This window comes from Rhinolophus sinicus, linkage group LG10, assembly GCF_036562045.2.
Source record: "Rhinolophus sinicus isolate RSC01 linkage group LG10, ASM3656204v1, whole genome shotgun sequence".
NCBI lineage: Eukaryota > Metazoa > Chordata > Mammalia > Chiroptera > Rhinolophidae > Rhinolophus > Rhinolophus sinicus.
The window spans coordinates 6,768,691-6,789,602 of NC_133759.1; the positions used below are offsets into that span (position 1 = coordinate 6,768,691).

At 48.9% G+C, this 20,912-nt stretch overlaps 2 protein-coding genes across 2 annotated transcripts; one reads left to right on the top strand and one right to left on the bottom strand.

The window, feature by feature from the left end:
* Nucleotides 1–6,663: 6,663 nt before the first annotated feature.
* On the top strand, nt 6,664–15,412 carry CIMIP7 (ciliary microtubule inner protein 7). Its single transcript, XM_019723708.2, has 4 exons — nt 6,664–6,690; nt 8,524–8,637; nt 14,355–14,411; nt 14,820–15,412. The coding sequence occupies exons 1-4, from the start codon at nt 6,664–6,666 to the stop codon at nt 15,231–15,233; spliced, it is 612 nt and encodes a 203-aa protein (XP_019579267.2). The 3' UTR covers nt 15,234–15,412.
* A 628-nt stretch (nt 15,413–16,040) lies between these two features.
* KLHDC8B (kelch domain containing 8B) lies at nt 16,041–20,909 on the bottom strand. Its single transcript, XM_019723872.2, has 6 exons — nt 20,782–20,909; nt 19,350–19,839; nt 18,112–18,276; nt 17,547–17,771; nt 17,351–17,452; nt 16,041–16,903 (listed from the first exon to the last, which is right to left on the bottom strand). Exons 2-6 carry the CDS (start codon nt 19,723–19,725, stop codon nt 16,707–16,709), a joined length of 1,065 nt encoding a protein of 354 aa, XP_019579431.1. The 5' UTR covers nt 19,726–19,839; nt 20,782–20,909; the 3' UTR covers nt 16,041–16,706.
* Between the last annotated feature and the right edge of the window lie 3 nt (nt 20,910–20,912).

Genomic DNA, 20,912 nt, shown 5'->3' on the forward strand with positions numbered 1-20,912 from the left:
TGAAAACCAAAGAAAACTCAATATTGTCCAGATGGGTTCACAAGTGGATACTACCAAACACTTAGGGAGAAAATTATACCAATTCTCTACAATCTCTTCTAAAAGACAGAAACAGAGAGAATACTTCCTAACTCATTCTATGAAGCCAGCATTACCCTAATATCAAAACCAAAGACATTACAAAAAAAAAACAAGTTCAGACCAATATCTCTTACGAACAAAGGTGCAAAGTTCTCCACAAAATATTAGCGAATTGAATCCAACAATGTATAGAAAGAATTATACAAAACTAACTGGGATTTATTTTAGGCATGCAAGGCTAGTTCAACATTTGAAAATCAATTAATATAATCCATTATATCAACAGGCTAAAGAAGAAAAATCATATGATCATATCAATATATCTCAAAAATTATTTGATAAAATCACCATCATCTATAATAGCAAGACCAGAAACAACTCAATGTCCATCAATTGGGAATAGCTGAACAAACTATGGTACAGTCATTGCAATGGAGTTCTGTGGAGTTATTAAAAGGAACAAGGAAGAGCTCTTCTATATACACTGGGAGTGATCTACAGGATATACCGCTAATTAAGAAAGCAAAGTGAAGAATAATAGTGTGTATGGTATGTAATATTTCATCCAAGAGAAGGCAGAGGAACATAAGTATAGATAAATACACACACATACAAATATGCTTATATTTTTTCAAAGGAAGGAAAGAAGGGAGGGTGGGAGAGAAAGAGAGAAGATAAACTGAAAACCAATAAAAATGGTTACTACTTTTAGGGGGAGAGTGGGAATAGTTAGGGTGGAGAGGCTAAGGTTGGAAACTAGACTTCTCCAAATGGGGCAGTTTTCAAGGTTTCAACTTTAGAATTTTGTAAATATTGTTTATGTGTAACCACATAATTACAACACAAAATTAAATCAATATAGGAAAAACAGAGCAATCCCTACAAAGAAGCAAAATGAAACAAATGAGTAGGTGAGCCAGCCCCACAGAGAGGGTTAATTTCTTGTGCCTCTAAACATGGTGATTTGACTCCATATCCCTAGTGGAGTGTATCCTAGAGACAAAATAAGCAGCAAAGGAATCTGTGTATCTGTTTTTAATAATCATACTTAATAAAAAAGGTACTGTACATATATATATAAATAATATCTCAGAATAAAATAATTATATTAATGTGATTAGGAATCAAAATTTCCAGTGTATGAGAAAAGAGATACAAACACAAAATCAACGAAGTTAAGCAAAAACCCTGTAATCCCAGACTTGAAATAAATTGAAAATCATTATTAATGTCATGTATTTTTCTCTTTAAAAATGTTTCATAGCTCTGTCCACTGAAAATGCCAGGATATAATGACCAACCCTAGCACCCAGCTTTCAGTCTTGAAATACCATTCCTCATATGTAAATATGTAAAAACAGTACATATTTTTAACAAAGGAGGTGAAATGAAGTAAATGTAAGATTCCTGACTCTTGTTTACTTATTTCTTTGACAGCCTGAGTTTTTTTTCTTCCAGCGACACTAGCAGAAATTCCTCCTTCTAGAGTCTAGATTTAGGATCTTATACAGTTTTATACACATCACTACAAGGCCATTATTTAAGGCCATTACTACTACATCTAGGTGATAAAGCCTGTTGTCTTCCATTTGTTTATGCTGATGGGAGAGTAATTTATATAGCATGTGGCTTGGGGTTTAGAATACTAGTCCCAGGGTTCCAGACCTAACTTATTCTTAAGAGGTTTCTTAAATGTGGTTGAAGAAATTCCATGGTTCCACCCTTGCCCATGTCTAAGGACGACTGGGGCTTGATGTGCTCAGCCTCAGGTTTGTGAAGAGGCAGTCAGTCATTCTTCAGTAGGACACGAGTCATTCTGAGGTAAATGAAAACTGAAACGCACACGTTAAAAACTTTGCAGGGCACGGTTCCCTCCCCCTCTCATCCTGCATCTCTCTTAAAGAAAGCATAAAAGGAAAGGTGTGAGTGCAGGCAAAGAATGCGACTACTTCCTTGGGAAAGGTCCTGGCGAGGTGGTAGGCAGAGGAGGAATAGCGGGCTGAAGAGCGCCCCCGCCAATCTGACCCCGTCTTCAACTAGGAGGGCCTCCGAGTGCCCCTCCGTTTCTCCACTGGGTCGCAGCAGGTCTCTCCCTCAGACTTTGTGGCCCCTCTGGCCTCGACCCGGCCCGCCTCAACCTCCTACAGCCGCTCTCTCCCGTCTTCTGTCTCTTCTTTTCTATCAGGAGACAAGCTCTGGGCTCCTAGACGCAATCATTCCGATGGCCTTTCCAGAGGATTCCACGGGATTTTCCGTAATAATAAAGACAAATCCCGGTGAGTTTCCCTGGCTTCCTGTTCACCCTGACTTCCCCCGGCCAACGCTCTTCCTTGTCTGGGTACTAGGGACGGGAGGCGTGGCCCCGTGGAATCTGACAGAAACATCTCTCAGAGGATAAGCGCAGAAGTCATGTCTCTGCGGAAAACCAGAGCGGCCTTCCGTCGCAGGGAAAGAAACAGCGGCTAGGAACTGGAGAAGCCACGTGTGTCCCCGGAAACTCCTCACAGTCCCGGGGAATCTTGCACCTATCGGCAAGGCCCATTCAGATACCCGACTCTCCTCTACCTCCCCCGACACCACTCCTAGGGCCTCTACACAAACCCCACCTGCCCTCTGAGGGCTACACGCACCACACCAGACCTGAGGCGGCCCGGAGTTGGCTTCGAGGCTTCTTGGTCCGGTGAAGGCCGCCTAAGCATGTGCGGCCCCGCCCCTAGGGCCTGCTCTGACCAATGGGGATTAAGCCTCAAGCTCTGGGCCCGCCCCTGCTGCAGCACGTGACTAACGGTTTTAACAGTTATAATGGTTTTAACTCTGGGATTATTGGCCAGGCCTGGTGGCCTACTTTGCTCCGCTCCCCACTACACAGCACACTCAGCCCACAGACATGTCCTGAGATGTACCCTCACACTTCCACATCCTGCTGCCCACGCACACCCAACCCGTCACCCCATCGCTGATGCAGACCTGCTGAGGGGTCACCAGGCGCATACCCTGCTGTATGTGGAGTGAACTGTGTGTTCATGGGTCAGGGCATGGCTGGGGCCTGGTGGTCCTAAGGAGAGCTGCAGGATGGGTAGCTGGGGCAAGAGATGCTGTGGTCAGAGAGAGACACACAACTGGGGGCCTGGAGGGAAGAGAAAGGAGGAAAGAAAGCATTCAAGGTTCCTGGCCTGCTAAATGCTGCGGCAGCCTGATGGCAGGTTGGGCAGAGGTCGAGGGTGTCAGGCAGGAGGGGTCTATTGAACTCTGCCTCTGATGGCTATAGATGGATTTTAAAGGCATGAAACAGGATGAGATCACCAATGAAGGAGTATGGATGGAAAACATAATTGTACTGAGGCTGAGGACACTCAACATCCAGAGGCCTAGAGGAGGAAAAAGCAGCAAAAGGAGCCAGAGCAGGTGTGGTCAGAAACAGAGGAGGGACACCAGGAGAGTGAGGCACTATGGAAGCCACCTAGAACATCTTTCAAGGAGGAGGAGGAGAACAGTTGTATCAAATGCTGCTGACAGGGCAAGGAAAATGAGGAGGTAATTATTGGTGACTTTTGACAGAGCAGTCTCAGTGGTGAAGTGGGGACAAAAACCAGGTGGGTGTGTGGGTTCAAAAGACATATCTGATAAAGAACTGCTATCCAAAATATAGAAAGAACTCTTAAAACTCAATAATAAGAAAACAACCCAATTAAAAAATGTGCCAAAGACCTGAAGAGACATCTCACCAATGAAGATATATAGATGATAAATAAGCATATGAAAAGATGCTCAATATTACATGTCATTAGGGAAATGCAAATGAAAACAACAATGAGATAACACTACATACCTATTAGAATGGCCAAAATCCAGAACATTGACAACACAAAATGCTGGTGAGGATGTGGAGCAACAGGAACTCTCATTCATTGTTGGTGGAAATACTAAATTGTACAGCTACTTTGGAAGATGGTTTGGCAGTTTCTGGCAAAACTAAACATACTTTTACCATACCAACCAGCATTAGCATTCTTTGGCATTTACCCAAAGGAGTAAATACATTTGTTATTTACCCAAAGAAGTTGAAAACTTAATGTCCACACAAAACTTGTACATGCATATTTATTGCAACTTTTCATAATTGCCAAAACTTGGAAGCAACCAAGGTGTCATCTTCAGTAGGTGAGTAGATAAATAAACTGTCATAAATCCAGGCAATGAAATATTATTCAACACTAAAAATAAATGAACTATCAAGCAATGAAAAGACAGAGAGAAAATGTAAGTGCATTTTACTAAGTGATAGAAGCCAATCTGAAAAGATTACAATACTATAGAATTCCAACCATATCACATTCTGGAAAAGGCGAAATTGTGGAGATAGTGAAAAGATCAGTCATTGCCAAGGTCTAGGGGGAGGAAGTAATGGATAGGGAGCACAGAGGAATTTTAGGGCAGTGAAACTATTCTGTATGATACTATAATGGTGCATATATGTCACTATACATTTGTCCAAACCCATAGAATGTACAACACCAAGTGTGAACTCCAAGGTAAACTATGGATTTTGGGTGATAATGACATGTCAATTCAGGTTCAGCAATAATAGCAAATGTATAATTCTGGTGGAGAGGTGTTGATAATAGGAGAGGTTATGCATGTGTGGAGGCAGGAAGTATCTGAGAAATCTCTGTATCTTTGATTTTGCTGTGACCCTAAAACTGCTCTAACAAGTGTATTAAAAAAAAATTTTTTTTTAAAGGCAAACAGAAAGATTTGGCATATCCATACAATGGAAAACTACTAAACAATATAAAGGAATGAATGATTGATGGGCACAGCGGCATGAATAATTCTCAAAATAATTATGCTGAGTGAAAGAACCCAAACACAAAAGAAGACAGGCTGAATAATTCCATTTATATGAAATTCTAGACAATGCAAATTAATCTATAGTGACAGAAAGCCAACCAGCAGTTGCCTGAGGCCTGAGTGCCACAGACAAGGATTAGCAATAGGCAGAAGGAAACTTGGGGATGATGGGTATGTTTACCATCTTGATTGCAGTTGTTTCATAGATGTACACATAGGTCAAAATGCACCAAATTGTACACTTTTAATATGTGTAGCTTATTGGGTGAATTTTACCTTAAAAAGCTTTGAAAAATAAAAACATTACAGGGTTGAGGCTCCACTCTCCCTTCCCTGATACCATTTTCCAGGTGACTTCTATCCTGAATTTGATGCTTCTCATTTCTACGCCTGCTTTATACTTTCAGTTCATATGTTCTAGTCATAAACAATATAAAAACATTGTTTTGCATGTTTGTATAATTTTAGAAATGGTATACTTTGTGCATCTTCCTACAACTTGACTTTTTGACTCACCATTTTTAAGATTTATCTCTGTGGATTCAAGTATCTATAGCCCATTAATAGTAATTCCAGCATTTCAGTGTGTGACTGTAGGTCAATTTCCTCATTGTCCTGTTGGTAAACATTCAGGCTTCTTATTGTTTTTCCCCTGTACAGATGCTGCAATGAAACTTCTTGTACCTGTGAATACATATAAGAAGGAATTTCCAGGGTAATTATACTAGGGTGGACTTGCTGGCTAGTAGGTCTTGTACCAATGACACCAGCAGGGTTTGAGAGTTTCCTGTTGAACTTTTCATTGGCACATTTTCAGAGGCTGATTGCCAGCTTCTTTTGCTTAGCAAAGGAGGTGAACTGTTCACGTTCCTGTGTTATGAGAGAGAGACAAAGACAGAGACAGACAGACAATTATTTGCCCAGAGATAGCTTGGAATGAAACCACGATGTGAAATATTTTCATGTTCCTTCTTTTGTGCCTCTGTTATGCTCTCCTTCAGTCAGGCCCTTGTAACATTCACCTGACACAATCATGTTCCCAGTCACCACAAACTCCTGAGAAATTGACAGAGCCTCACTCTGAAGCAGCAATTTTAATCTAAGAGCCACCAACACCTTTAACATTTCTTCTGACTCCATGGAATGCTTTCTAAATTTATAACCCTGGCATTTGGGTTGCACAGTTTTAAAAATCCCGGATTCGCCTCTAAATGCTCTTTAATATTTCATTGACTGTGAGTTCATCAGACTCCACTGGAGCCTTATGTGTTTCTATATAAGGACTTTCTCAAGCTGTTAATGATGAGGGGAAGATTTCTCTCATAAAGAAGTGAAAACAGGGGCAGCTGGATGGCTCAGTTGGTTAGAGAGCGAGCTCTGCACAACAGGGTTGCCGGTTTGATTCCCGCATGGGATGGTGGTCTGCACCCTCCACAACTAGATTGAAGGACAACAACTTGGAGCTGATGGACACTGGAGAAACACAGTGTCCCCCAATATTCCCCAATAAAATGTATTCTTTTTAAAAAAAAAAGTAAAAACAGAGCAGGAAGCACAAAGGGGTAGCCGGCTAGGCGCCGCCTCAACAGTCAGCAGCATTATGCAGTCACAACCTCCCTTTGTCACTAAGCAACAAGAAGTTGACCTCCTGAGATTCTCTTCCTGAGATTCTTTCCTTAGCCTCAGAAAGACAAGAGGGAAGTTTGTCTTTTCTGCTCCTTTCCCGAAAAGATGCAAAGTGCTTTAGTGGGCTCCTGGGTAAGAATGCACTTTTTAGTTAATCCTGGCCCTGGGGTAGTACTTAAAATTTGAATGAATCATGAGAGTAAAGTGAGCAGGGTTTCATTCAGCATCCAGGCTAGTGGAGGGACCCAAACTGCTCACTCGCCCTCTGCCATCCTGAGGTCACCTTGGAGCTTACTTAGTCTTTCTGACACCATGCCACCTTCCATGTGTCCTGGTCTTGTGCTAACCAGCTGAACTTTCTAGTCCTCTAGCCACCCCATCCGGTCCCAGTCCTATGCTTGATTCCCCCAAACTTCTGGAGTTTGACTGCTCGCTAGATTGGGAACATCTTGAGGGCAAAGATTGTTTTCCTTCATCTGTATATCCCATGCCCAGCCCCATGCCAGAAATACAGTTAAAGCCCAATAAATATCATTGAACTAAACAGAATATAGAGCAAGGGAATTTCAATACATAATAGAAGGATGGACAGTAAAGTTGGATGACCCAAGTCTTCAGTGGGATGAAAAAATAATGAGCTTCCCAGTCATGCTTAGGACCCCACTGTGATGGCCAGAGGCTGGCTTGGGACAGGTCCTTTCTGTTCAGGTATGTGATCATGGAGGACCAGACACACCATCCTCTCCAAGGAGCGCTCGGGACACAGAGGATGGGCCACAGGAGCTCCGTGGCCGGATACCCACAGGGTGTCTGCCTAATGACAGCAGCACAGTGCAGCCCCTCCTTAGACCCCTAATAGATGCTCATTTCTGTCTGCTGCCAGTCCCCATCTCTGAAATTCTCTCCAGATGGTATCCACTGTTGGTGAAACTTCTATTGGAAAGTTCATCCTTTAGGTGCTCCAGTTTCAGAATAGCTGCAAACAGGTGTTCATGACTTTGCAATGGATGGATCCATTCGGTCCTTGCTCTTCGGGGACCTTTGACCTATTTGTTAACATTGCGGGGAGGACAATGAAGGCAACTTCCTCTCAGATCCCCCAGGGAAGGACCATGCCACTAGACAGTGGCCCTGTCCTCAAAACTCTGCTCAGTGCTCTGCATCACCCCAACTCCCCAACTCAGAACTTGTCTGGCCCCTCCCTGAAAAGTCTTCTCTTGCTCTTTGAAGAGAATCCATATTCCTAACCTTGTCCCTCCCTAACCTCACTTCGCTTCTCTCCAGCTCATAATCCTTTAGTCGTAAGGCCTTTTGTTGTTGTGGTTCTTCCAACATCTCTCTTTCTGGCCGCTGAGCTTTACAATTCCCACTACATAGAATGCTCTTCTGCTGCTCCTCACATGGTTGACTCCTTTTTATGTTCAGATCCCACCCCCATTGTCACGAAGATCTGTCCCTGTCCCTTGTCACTCTTGAGCTAGTCATCAGGCTATTTTTTCCCTGACCTTATTCACTGTGTGTGACTCCCCCTCAGAAGGAAGAGTCATAGGGGCCAGGATCCTTCTGTCTTTTCACTGCTATCTCCCCAGTCCATATTAGGACCTTATTAAAGAAAGAGAGAGAGAGAGAGAGAGAGAGAGAGAGAGAGAGGAAAGGAAGGAAGGAAGGAAGGAAGGAAGGAAGGAAGGAAGGAAGGAAGGAAGGAAGGAAAGAAAGAAAAGAAAGAAGGAACTCCTTCACACACACATAACCCTCGCAGGTGAGCCAGCACAGCTGAAGCCGACTATTCTAATGATTGATGGGAGACACCTCTTCATAGGCTCCTCTCCAGGGATGTCCCTCCTCCTCAGATTCTTTCTAGTCTGTCAGGAACTCCCACGAGAGGCTTCCAGCCTGGGAGCCCTGGAGTCTGGGGCTGTGGGTGGGGTATGGGTAGGATTTACCCTCACACCTGACTTATTATAGCACAACAATGGCTTCTATGGGCACTACAGAGGCCAATTCAAGAGTGAACGTGCTCGAGAATACCGCCTTGCAGCCAAGCCTCAGCCTCCGGCAGTGTTCCAGCAACGATGTCAGGTACGAGCAGCCTTGCGGGTAGCTGTGGTGGCTTGGCCAATTGCTGCTTCTCTCAGGCCCCAAGGGTACCATCCTCAGCCCTACCATAGTTAGACCGGAACCTGGGGCCAGCCTATCCCCAGGACATGCATGAGGCATGGCCCGTCTTCCCTGAAATGTCAGGTCTTCCCCCTATAGACAGGGCGGAGAGGAGCCAATACCACGATGGACTGGAAATACCAGTCTTGCTCAGTGCTCCTAGATGGAGGAAGGGTCAGGGCCCAGGTGGGGTGGGCAACCATTGGAGAAAGAGCCTCCAGAATCCAGGAAGTAAGCCTTGAGTTTTGCTGACCACAGCCCTTAGGATCAGATTCATTGAGGCCATGGAAGCCCATGGGCTAGCCTACAGTGAGCCTCATAGCCCAAGGACTCAGGGGTGAGTGAGGGGGAGGCCTCCTCTGATCAAGGAAGCAGCATAGGAAGAGGCTGGGTACCCATCCGCATGCCTGGCCAAGGAGAACTGGAAAGCGATGATGGCAGAAATGGCCTAGAGTGGCTGGAAAGGGCTTCCCATAGCAGAAGAGGGATGCAGGGCCCGAGGCCTAGAGATGAGGAGGGAGCACTGGGCATCAGTTGGGCTCCCAAAGGAAAGAGCCCACTCAAAGGAGAACAACTCAGGAGGAGTAAGTGAGGGGCCTCAGGGGAAGGCAGTCTCACAGATTGCCCACAACCAAGTGGTCAGTACAGCTGGGCCCGAAGGGACAAGTGGAAGGCATGGCTCCTAGAACCCAGAAGGACAGAGTGGTATGGAGAGGGCCACCCTGACAGCAGTGGCGATCTTGGGTAGAGAGACATAGCCAGGTGGGGGCTGGCCTGGGAGGGAGCCAGGAGAAGACACACTTCTTACCTCCGTCCCCCCGTGTCCTCCCAGGGCTTCCTAGGTGCCAGAGGGAAGGCAGCCTGATGAGACGTGCACTCAGATTAGCCTCCTGGGCAAGAACAGGGTGGAGGAGGATTGGGAGGGTCCTGGAGGGGTGCCTGGAAAATGTCCACTGCACCTTCTTGCTTCCCAGCCTTTAGCCACGTCCTACTTGATTTGCCATGTGGATTCTCAGGAATCACTTTCCCAGGCCAAGAGAAGGGTCCTGGAGGCTGCCCTGCTGTGAAGCCTAAACTGCCTTAGCATCCCCAGTGAAAGAGCAGGCAGGCCCAAAGGCAGCCCCAAACTGCTCGGCTGGGGCCACCTCCCTTGTGAGAGTGATGGGCCCCAAGTAGTACAGGGACTCCCTACTGGGTGTTTGTAGTAGTCCTCAGTGGCAGCGGTTACCCCAAGACAACATCCTCTCAACCTGTGCCCCAGGGACAGAGTAGGGGGACATGTTTTGGTGGAAGACTTGATATATAAAGCATTTACTAGCATTATCAGCAGCCACAAACATCATGAGCTGTGTGTTTGGGGCTCAGGTTGTATAAATGCCAGTCTCGTAGCTCTTTCTAGGTCTAAAGCTGTTTTAGTTAGTGGGACTGTTAAGGGAAGGTGCACATTTTATTTTCTTATTTGCTGAGTGATACAAGGTTTCAGCTGGCTGATTGCAGCTATTGTTGAAAACCTTTCCAAGAGGTGGCATCCGCTTTAGTTTGGGGCAGGTAGAAATTTTACCCATGTCATTCAAATGCAAGGAAATTCTTTTACTTCTACACTAGATAAATTTATTTCTGTCCTTCACCTGCCTGCCTCTTGGGAAATGTATCCTGGTCCTGTTTGTTCTTAAGGTGCCATAAGAGTCCTGGGGCTCATGGTTGGGGTGGGTCCTTCTCTGGTGGTGCCATGGTTGCTGCGTCACTGCCCCCTGTCCCCACCATGCCTCAGACTGCCACGGATACTCATCTCTCAGCACCCCATGACTGCAGACTGCCCAGCCTCTGCATGCAAACACTACCCCTCCCAGGAAACCTACCCCTCCTCAAAGTCTTCAGCTGGAACCCAAGCCCCACCTGGTCAGAGACCTGGGGTTTTAACACCTCAGTGGAAAAGAACCCTGGATGCTAGAAGCGAAGATGTAGGTGAAATTCTCCTCAGGGGCCAGAATTCTCAGAGCTGCCTGGGTGGAGAGGAAATGACTGCACGTTTTACCAGGCTCCCACAGCTGTGAGAACAAAACTCCAGTCAGTGGGCGTCGATAGAATATCCTACCATGGTAAGAATAGTGGGTTTCCAGAGTCAGAGCTGCCTCCCATACGAAGGCGAACACATTGCAGGGCTGTGTACAATTCTACAGCTGAGGATAGTGATGGGGGAGAACTTGAGGTCAATTGGAACGTGCCCCAGACCCCCAGATGTTTTTATTAGCTTCAGGTATACAGAACAACATATCATGTTTCCCTGAAAATAAGACCTAGCCGGGCCATCAGCTCTAATGCATCTTTTGGAGCAAAATATAATATTATATAAGACCCAGTATTATATTATATTATACCCAGTCTTATATTAAAATAATACCGGGTCTTATATTAATTTTTGCTCCAAAAGATGCATTAGAGCTGATGGTCCGGCTAGGTCTTATTTTCAGGGAAACATGGTAGTAATTAGACATTTATACCCCTCACAAATTGATAACCCCAACAAGTCTACTACCTATCTGATACCGTACATAGCTATTATAATACAATTGACTACATTCCCTATAGTGTACTTTACATTCCGTGACTATATATTTTTAAGTGATAGTTGACATTCAGTATTATATTAGTTTCAGGTGTACAGCATAGTGGTTAGGTATTTATATAATTTATGAAGTGATCCCCCTGATAAGTCTAGTACCCATCTGACACTATACATAGTTTTTACAGTAGTATTGACTCTCCCCCCCAGATTTTTTACAGTAGTATTGACTCACATCCCCTCCCAGATTTTTTAAATTGAAATTTTTATTGAGATTCATAAGCAATTGTAAGAAATAATAGATTCCTTCTACACTTGGCCCAGTTTCTCCCAATGACAACATCGTGCAAAGCTATAGCATAATGTGACATCCAGGACACTGATGTTGGCGCAATCCACTTGTCAGTCAGATTGCCCCAGTTTTCCGTGTACTTATTTGTATGTGTGTATAGCAAGATTTATAAATTCTTATCACCTCTGTAGGTTTGTGTATCCACCAACACAGTCAAGGTCCTTGCCAATGTCACAAGGATCCCTGGTGCCACCCTTTTATGGCCACATCCACCAGCCTTCCACTCCTGCATCCTTCCTCTGTCCTTCACCCCTGGCAACCACCAATCCCTCCTCCATTTCTAAAATGTTGTCACTTCAAAAATATTATATCAATGGAATGATACAGCATGCAATCTTTGGGAATTGGCTTTTCTTGCTCAGCATCATTTCCTAGAGAATAATCCAGGTTGTTGTGTGTATCAACGGTCATTCCCTTTCATTACTGACTAGTATTCATTGTATGGTATGTACACATCAGTTTGTTTAACCCATTCACCTATTAAAAGATATCTGGGCTGATTCCAGTTTTTGGCTCTTACAAATAAAGCTGCTATGACTATCTGTGTACAGGTTTTTGGGTGAACATAAGTTTTTGTTTCTTTGGGATAAATACCCAGGAGTGCAACTGCTGAGTCATATAGTAATTGGATGTTTAGTTTTTAAAAGAAACTGCCAAACTGTTTTCCAGAGTAACTATGCCATTTCACATTCCCACCAGCAGTGTATGAGGAATCCAGTTTCTCTGCATCCTCACCAGCATTTGGTGTTGTCTCTTTTTTTTTCACTTTAGCTATTCTGATTGATGTGTCGTGATATCTCATTGTGCTTTTAATTTGCATTTTCCTGATATTTAATGATGGTGAACATCTTTTCATGTGTTATTTGCCATTTGTTATATCCCCTTTGGTGAAATGTTTTTATGTTGTTTGCCCATTTTCTAATTGGATTGTTTATTTTATTGTTGAGTTGTGAGAGTTCTGCATTTCTAGTTGGTAGTCCTTTATTGGGTATGTGGTTTGCAAATATTTTCTCCCAGTCTGTAGCTTCTCCTTTCATCCTCTTCACATGGACTTTCACAGAGCAAAAGTTGTTTTATTTTGTTTTTTAATTTTGATGAAGTCCAATTTATCAATTTTTAAAATGGCTCTTTCTTTTGGTGTCAAGTCTAAGAGCTCTTTGTCTAGCTCTAGATTCTGAAGATTTTCTCCTGTTTTTTCTTTTCTCTAAAAGGGCCCTGGGTTTTTAATCCCAGTCATGTCAGCTTGCTTTATGAGGAATGAAAGGTAAGGCCGGCTGGCTACCCACCTTCATGGAGCTTTCATTCTATTTGGAAACTGTCAGTGGCTGTCTAAGGCAGGAAGTCCTAATATGGGAGTTTGTTAAAGACACATACCTCCCTGAAGACTCTGGCTCAGCAATCTAGGATGAAGCTAGTACCTGCCTTTTACTTGGGAACCTGCTGTCAGCCATTGCTCATACCCCCAACCCAGCCAAGACTGAACTCACCAGATCAGGTACTATATTGGGCCAGGCACTGTTCTTCAGGATGCAGTTACAGATGTGAGCAAGACGATAACATCAGACAATAAGCAACATCATAATATATAGTCATATAGTATGTTAGAAGGTGAAAAATGCAGAGTTGGGGTGATGGGACTGCTGGTGTAGCACTCAAGGAAGGCCTCCGAGGAGGTATGTGAGAAGGGGTTATATGGCCAGCTCGGCAGAAGGAACAAGGGGTTTGAAGGTCAGAGGTGGAAGTAGCTGGTATGTTTGAGGAGCAGCGAGGATGCCGGTGTGTCTGGAGGTGATGGAGAGATCAAATATTGAGTGGGTCTCACGGGCCACTATGATGACTTTGGCTTTCACAAACATGAGGAACTGTCATGGATCTTTGGCAAACAAGGGATGTGATCTGACTTGCATATTAAAAGAATTACTCTGCCTGCTCAGAGGACAATAGACTGGAATGGCAAGGTTAGAAACAGGGACACCAGACGGGGATGCTCTTGCAATTATTCAGACAAAAGAGGAAGGTGGCTTGGACCAGGGGACGTAGTGGCCATGCTGAGGAGTGGGCCAATCCTAGGTACATATTGAAGGAAGTAGCAACAGGATTTCCTGGCACATTAGACATAGGGTGTAAAAGAAAAGAATCATGGGGATCTGAGGTGTTTGGCCAGATCTAGCTGCCATGACCTGAGCTGGGGGAGGCTATAGGTGGGGTGGGTTTGGGGAATGATCCAGAGCTCAGTCATGTGTTTGAGATGCCTGTTAGTTATTTGTAGTTGGCTACTGAGTCCGGCATTCAGGAGAGCTTGACTTATGGAGAAATTTCAGTGTTTTTGGTGGTATTCAGGATCAAGTGTTTGGGTTGCTGATGAGGGGTAGTAAGTGTGGACAGAGAAAACTGAAGCCTAGTCCTGAGCAATATAGAGTTAAGGGCCCAATGTAAAACTTGAACCACTGCCCCCTGATGGCAGGATATCCTAGATAATAGCTCAGCCCTTTCCTCAATCAGAGGCCCCGGAGGCTTCTGTTTTAGGGACAAGTGCCAGGATGAAATATCCCAGAAGTGAGGTGTTGCTTTAATTTGTATCTGTCCTTTCAGGGTATTAGCAGTTTAGCAGTTTAAGGGTGGTGGGTCCTGGCATCTTCCCCCCATTATGGGATCTGAAGTAATATCTTGGGGGCAGATAAGCATCATTTTCCCCCACTACCTTCTTTTTCCCTGTCTTTCAAGGAGCCAGTGCAGCAACACTTCTTCTCCAAGCATGACAACCGTACTCCCTTCGACAAAGTGAGTGCTGGGCAGAGGAAGAAGAGTGGGGGCTCCAGCCTAGGTTGGTGTGGAGGTAGGATGGAAGGGGTAAGACACTGCAGGCAGGGAGAGCTCCTTATACAGACAGGTGAGTGTCTGTCTTCCTGACAACCTCTCTCCCATGAGAAACAGCCCATGCCCCGAAAGAAGGTGCCTCTGCTTTGGTTTCCTTCACCAGCTTGCCTGACAATATGCAAATATCCTAGGGGTCACTGACTGTCTGGGGGCTTCACCCTGCAATGAAACACATGGCCGACCACAAAGGCTGGGGTACAGGCCAGGGAGTCCAGGCACAGGCCAGGCATCATCAAGAGGCTGGGTTTAGGAGGTGCGCAAGGCAATGTGTGGTGCCAGGACTGTGGGCTAAGGGCCTGTACCATTGAGGAGGGCCCCTACTGCCTGCTGCAGGGAGTCGGAAGGCGGAAATACCTGGAACGCCTGCGGCAGCAACACACCTTCCTGCGCTGGGCACCCTGTGAGCTGGAGTTCCACCCGCAGCGGCCCCTTGAATCCTCCTACCAAGCCAATTTCCGGTCAGGCCCAAGACTCAGTGATCTCCCACAGCGCCTTGTCCACTTTATGCAGATCCAGCTTCCCCGTGACAGCACTACCTACCAAGAGAACTTCTGCCAGCCATCCCGAGGTGGCCATCGTGGCAACAATGTGGGACCCCAGGCCCCTGTCACTGACACACTGCCTAACCTCCCAGGGAGCCCAAGACCCAAGCTGCTGCAGCATTACCTTCATGCCGGGGTCTCCGAGTGTCTTAATTGGTCCAAAACATTAAACAAGAATGGCTGATACAGCAGCCTGTCTGTGCTTGCTGCCCAAGAGGTCTCAGAGGCTGTAAGAGCAGTAAGGCCCTACCAGGCCCTATGCCTGACTCCTACGGTGCTTGTGCCCATGGTGCCTGGGTGCTGGGTAGGGGAGGTGCTGTCCTGGGAGCCCTGCCACTGAGTGAGAAGGGGTAAAGCCTACAGGAGGCTAAGGGTCCAGAAGGGTTACCATGGCCACAATAGATGGGTTCCGGGACCCCAAATCCATTGTTGCAGCAAACCCAGCTGTAAGATGCTTGCAGTCAGTGTGGCTGCAGGGAAAGCAGAGTTAATAGTCCCTATTAGTGGGCAGCAAAGACTGGAGGAGGAGGCCTGGGCTGGCAGCTTTGCTTTCTCTGGGAGGCTACCACTAGGGATCTCATGGGTGGCCACACAGTCCTGCCACAGCTGGGACAGAGGGAGACTGCCCTGGCCACAGCCCCCACTTGACTACCCCTCCCTATGGAGGTGAGCAGAGGCTTTGAGGAAATGCTACATGACAAAGACCGGGAGCACATCCTGACCCGATGGTGTTTTGTTGTAGTTTTCTCAGCTCTTCTCTGGCCATCCTGACCATGCCCTCTAACACCCAGGACAGTGGGGGACAGTAGTCATCCTATGTCACCAAAAGAGAAGCTGAGGCTTAGGAGCGGCTGAGACACCAGAACACTTTGGGGGCAGAGGCCAGATCCAAAAGGCTCCTTTGGACCCTCATCCCTTGGAGAAGTGAGGCCCCCAAAGGAGGGCCAGGGGCTGCAGGGGTAACATAGGAGTTTACACCAGGGGTCATACACCAGATTTTAGCAGCACTTTTACTTCCATATCTAAACTCCCTGGATCCTCACAACAGCCCTGTGAGGTAGGTAGGGCAGGAAGGTTTCAGAGATCCCCATTTACAGATGAGGATGCTGAGGCACAGAGAGGTGAAATGACTGGCCTAAGGTGACATAGCCAGAAGTGTAAAGGGTCCAAAGCCAACATTATTCTGGCCCTCTGGAGGTTCCCACATCCACTCTTCCATTCCCTCTGTGTCCCCGGCACTCTCTGAATTCTGGTGCCCACAGGGTCTTCAAGGCAGACTGGCAGCTAGGATTTTTCAGGAACAGTCATTGGGGTGGGCCTGGTCAACTCCAGGTAGCCACTGACCCTGCAGGGCATGAGGCCAGCTCTCCCTTCCCCCCACTTCCCTATAGGACACAGGGCCCAATAGGTTCCAGAGCAAGGGTGGAGCTAGGCATGGTCCATGAATGAATGGGTGTAAAGGTGGTGTATGCAGACGTATGTCCTACGCTAAAGACGAAACACCCCCCCCACCATTCCCCGAGGCAATGTCTCAAATTCCCATGCCTGTGCCTCCCTCATCCCACAGAGCACAGTGCGCTTCCCTAGCAGCAGAAGGAGCGACAGACATCTGCGTCTGGCACTGAGCTGCTCCAGTGGACAAGGTCCCATCAGGCATTCAGACTCCATCACGCAGACACAGAGCCTCCACAGCTTGGCTGGGACCCTGGGCCACACCCCCAATCACAAACAGCCGAGGCCCAGCCTGCAGACTAGAACAGGAGCAACGTGCTGTGGGCATGACAGGCAGTGCCTCCCAGCGCCTCCGTGCAAGGCTGAAGCCCTCCACAGAGCCCAGAGGGCACGGCTGGTTTCCTGCAAGAAGGAGACAGAGGTTGTAAAGGGTACAGGCTACAGGGCTCCAGCTCTATTGCTCCCTGAGCCCAGAGTATGGCCCAGCAGGCATCACCCCAGGATGGGCTATCAGTACCTTACTGCTCATTGCCCCCATTTACCATTCATTCATTCATTCATCCATTCGTTCGTTCATTTATTCCTATTTGTCCATTCATTCCATGGTCATTTGTTCTGTTTCTGTCTCCTAGGCCCCTGCTGGCACAAAGTCCTGAGTCAGGCACTGAGGATATCCCAAGGGCTGGGCCATGCAGACCATACCCCCTGCCTGCTTCACAAGTTGGGAAAGGGAAGCTCACAAAGCCCTGAACACTGGAGAGCCTAGAGAAGGGCAGGAGGTGGTGCTCAGGCTGGGGGCCACTCCTTCCTGTCTTGAGCTGCCCTCCATGTCTAGCCCCAGAGACTCACCAAGGCCCCCGATGGCCACGATGTGACCCCCAAGGGAGCCAACCACAAAGTCAGCCCTCTTATCCCTCATACGCAGGCCACGGGGCAGCTTGGTCCAGGACCCTGCAAGAGAGGGGAGGTCAGATCTGGCCCCCCCACACTGTGCCCCTCCATCCCATGGAGAGAGGGAAGACAGCCCAGGCCAGTCACTGCTCACCATGCTCCAGGTCGAACATCTCCACAGTGTTGACAAAGTGTGGGCGAGAGTAGAAATTGTGGGGCCCAGGCTGCTGTAGGCCACCCAGACTAAAGACGCTGCCTTCGGCCATGGCGCAGCCAGCAAAGGCCCGGCGGCTAGGCAGGCTTGGGTGCCGGGTCCAGGTACGGGCCTCCAGATCAAAGGCCTCAAAAGCAGTCACTGGAAGCTTGCCCTGGCGGCCCCCTGCCAATGGAATTGGGGCACCTGGGAGGGAGCCCTGGGGGCCTGGCAGGCTTCTCCTCTACCAGTTTGCTGAGCCTTCACCACTGCCCACCCCAGCCACCTATACCCAGCTGTGTGCACACCAAAGAAGGGATGGCCCACCCCTCAGATCCTCAGGCACTGGGGTTTGGTTTTCCAACTGCAGCAGTGCCACCACAGGTCGGAGCCTACAAGCAAGCCTGGCTCACCCCAACAAAGCTTCTCTCGTCCCTCCATCCTGCACTAAGCCTAATCCCAGCTAACTACAGGGATAGGTGCTTCTGGACTTCAAGCCCCTTTCCCACATCCCCCAGGCCCTTACCCAGGACATAAATCTTGTTCCCGTGCAGGAAGGTGGACGCCCCATAGCAGGGTGTAGGCATGGAGGGTAGCGAAAGCCAGCAGTCCCGGCGGGGCTCATATACCCGAACCTGGGCCTGGGGTGCCGTGTCTGGGCCCATTCCCCCAAGAGCATACACCATTCCATCTGCATAGAAAAGAATAGTTCAGACTGTACCATGGCCTGGCCAGAGTACCCCACACTGACAGCTGCCCTGGTCAGGCCTAGGGGTGGCTGGGGACCTGCCAGGAGTGAGGGCTAGGAGAGCTAGGATTCCTGCTTTGGCCAGGGCCCCTCCAAGTGAAGAGCAAGAGGCAGCAGATCTAATTATAATCTGTCTCCGTCTCCCTGGAGACGCTATGGCAACCAAGTCTGGCATCCAAGCAGAACCAGACCTGGTCAGACCTGGAGGCCACAAGGTGGGAGCACCCCTGGGGGAAGGAGGGTAGAAAATGGTTTAAGGCAGTAGTGGAGGGCATATGGGGATCTGCTCAGCATGGAGCTCAGACTAGGGAGGGGCTCTGGGGATCAGTGAGGGGGTAGCTGGTAAAAGGGCTTGGGCCTACAGGATGGGGGTGCTGGCCATAAGCCTTCTGCCCAGGAGCTCTGCCAGCACCTCTGCACCCTGCCTTTTCACTAGAGTAGGTTCTTGCCCTGTTATGCCCTCAGGGTCAACTGGGGGCATGTCTGAGGACCTTGGGGAGATAGGCCAGTCAGCTGGGGGTTTCCATGGCAACTGTCCCCAAGCCAGGTTGGCCTTTGTCCATCTCAGGCTCCCTGGTGTGTGTATGTGTGTGTGTGTGTGTGTGTGTGTGTGTGTCTGTGTAGGGGGACAATCTAAGCACTTGCCTGGTTCTGAGCCAAGGTCCTGCTCCCTTCCCCCTCCCCCAGACTATTTATAATCATGGGAGTCATTGGACCACCCCTCCTGTCTCTTAGAGAAGTAGATGGGGCAGGGAAGGGGTTGGGGCCTGGCATCATGCTGGGGGCCAACCGGAACGCTACCTGTCCTCCCACAGCTAGAAAGCTAGAAAAGGCAGTTAAGGCTGCTGCTAGCCTAACTGGGAGGTAAGTAGGGGCGGGTACAGGAGGCAAAGCCACGTCCAAGGCACCCAGGCAGAATTTGCAGCTGTTATCCAATCTCTGCGGGTAAGGGATGAAATCAGAAAAGAATGTGGGTGTTGGGGCACCTGAGGGACCTTTCTTGGGATGCCACTCACCTCTCTCCACAGTCGCAATTCCCATGGCTGCCTGCGGGAGGGTGGCCCGACGCTCCCAGCGGCCCTCCTCAGGCAGGAAGGCCTCCACAGCAGCTACTGGACTCTGGCCCTCATCCACACCACCCACCACTAACACTTGCTTGTCCAACACCACGGCAGCCGCGCCAGCCCGGGCAGTGGGCAGGGGCGCCAGTGCCAGCCATGTATGTGAGGCCATGTCCAGTGTCTCGGCAGTGTCCAAGGGCATTCCAGCCCGGCCACAGCCCCCCAACACTAGCAAGTGCTCATCCTGGTATGCCACGGTGCCATAAACCCGGCAGGTGGGCATGGGTGGGAACACCTGCCAAGCAAAGGCCCGGCTACCTCCTGTAGCCATGGTGTTCACCTCCAATAGCAGTTCATGCTATCTGCTCAGGCTGCAGGCCTCACTGATGAAAGCCTCATCTTGACTCTACCAGGGCTACAGGGGGCATCTGACCAGTCCAGGGACCTGGAAGAGAGAGGGGAAATAAAGGGTCGGGCCACTGGCCAGCCCTCAGGGTATAAATGAGCAGCCTGTAGCTAAGGGCAGGGCTGGCCCCAAATCACTGGTAGGAAAGGCAGGAGGACCCACCCCAGCTGGTTAGCAAACCTCTGTGGAGGCCTTCCTGGAGGGAGAAGGAGGGCAGACTCCCAGATACCGAGGCAACTTGCCCCCTTCCTCTAGGGCATGTGGGATTCTCCTCCCACGCCCTTCCCTCACCTAAGAGCGCCCTGGTCATATCTAGGTCTAGGTGGGAGATAAGGTAATTAGGATAGGACTCTCCATCCTAGCCCCCTTGCTTTCCCCTCAACAATCCTCACCTTGGTGCTCTGCAAGAACGGAGTCCTACTGTACGTTCCCCCTAACTGGCTTCCTGTGTGCCCTGGGCAGCCATCAGGGTCTCCCACCCGCTGCTGGGATCAGACTCCAGGGTCTCCTTAAATCCCTTTGGGAGCCATAGAGTTCATCCATTCTCACCACCAAAAAGCCAGTATCAGGGCATTCGGGACTGGGAGGGGGAAAGCTGGACGCCAGGGTCCCACCTTCCCACTTGAGGTCTACCCTCAGGGGGTTGCCCACGTCAGTTCCCCAAAGGCCAGCCTCTTTGGTGTCCAGATTGGGGGAGGAGGAGGATTTGGGGATCCCATAAGCCCAGAGTCTCACAGTCCAGGGGGGTTCCAGCAGGAATGGGCAGCTAGAGACTTCTGGGTCCCCTCACAGCAAATCCCCAAGTTCCCCAGCCTAGCCTTTCCGGAGGGAGCCACACTCCTGGGACCCCTGGAGCGAGGGCCTCCCGGCACCAAACTTCCAGCTCTCGGGACGGCAGGGGGGCGGGTCCGGACGAGTGCGCTTAGGGTTCTACACCCCACGCCCCAAACTTCCCCTGAGCGCAGCTCCCGCGGGACTCACCGGCAGGGGCTCCGGCGGCGCGGGGTCCGCTGTTCTGGCTCCGCTGGTGTGGGCTCTGGCTGGGGCTGAGGCCGGGCTCCCGCGGGGCTCTGGCTCGGCTCTTGCGCTGGGCGGGGCTGCACGGGGTCCGC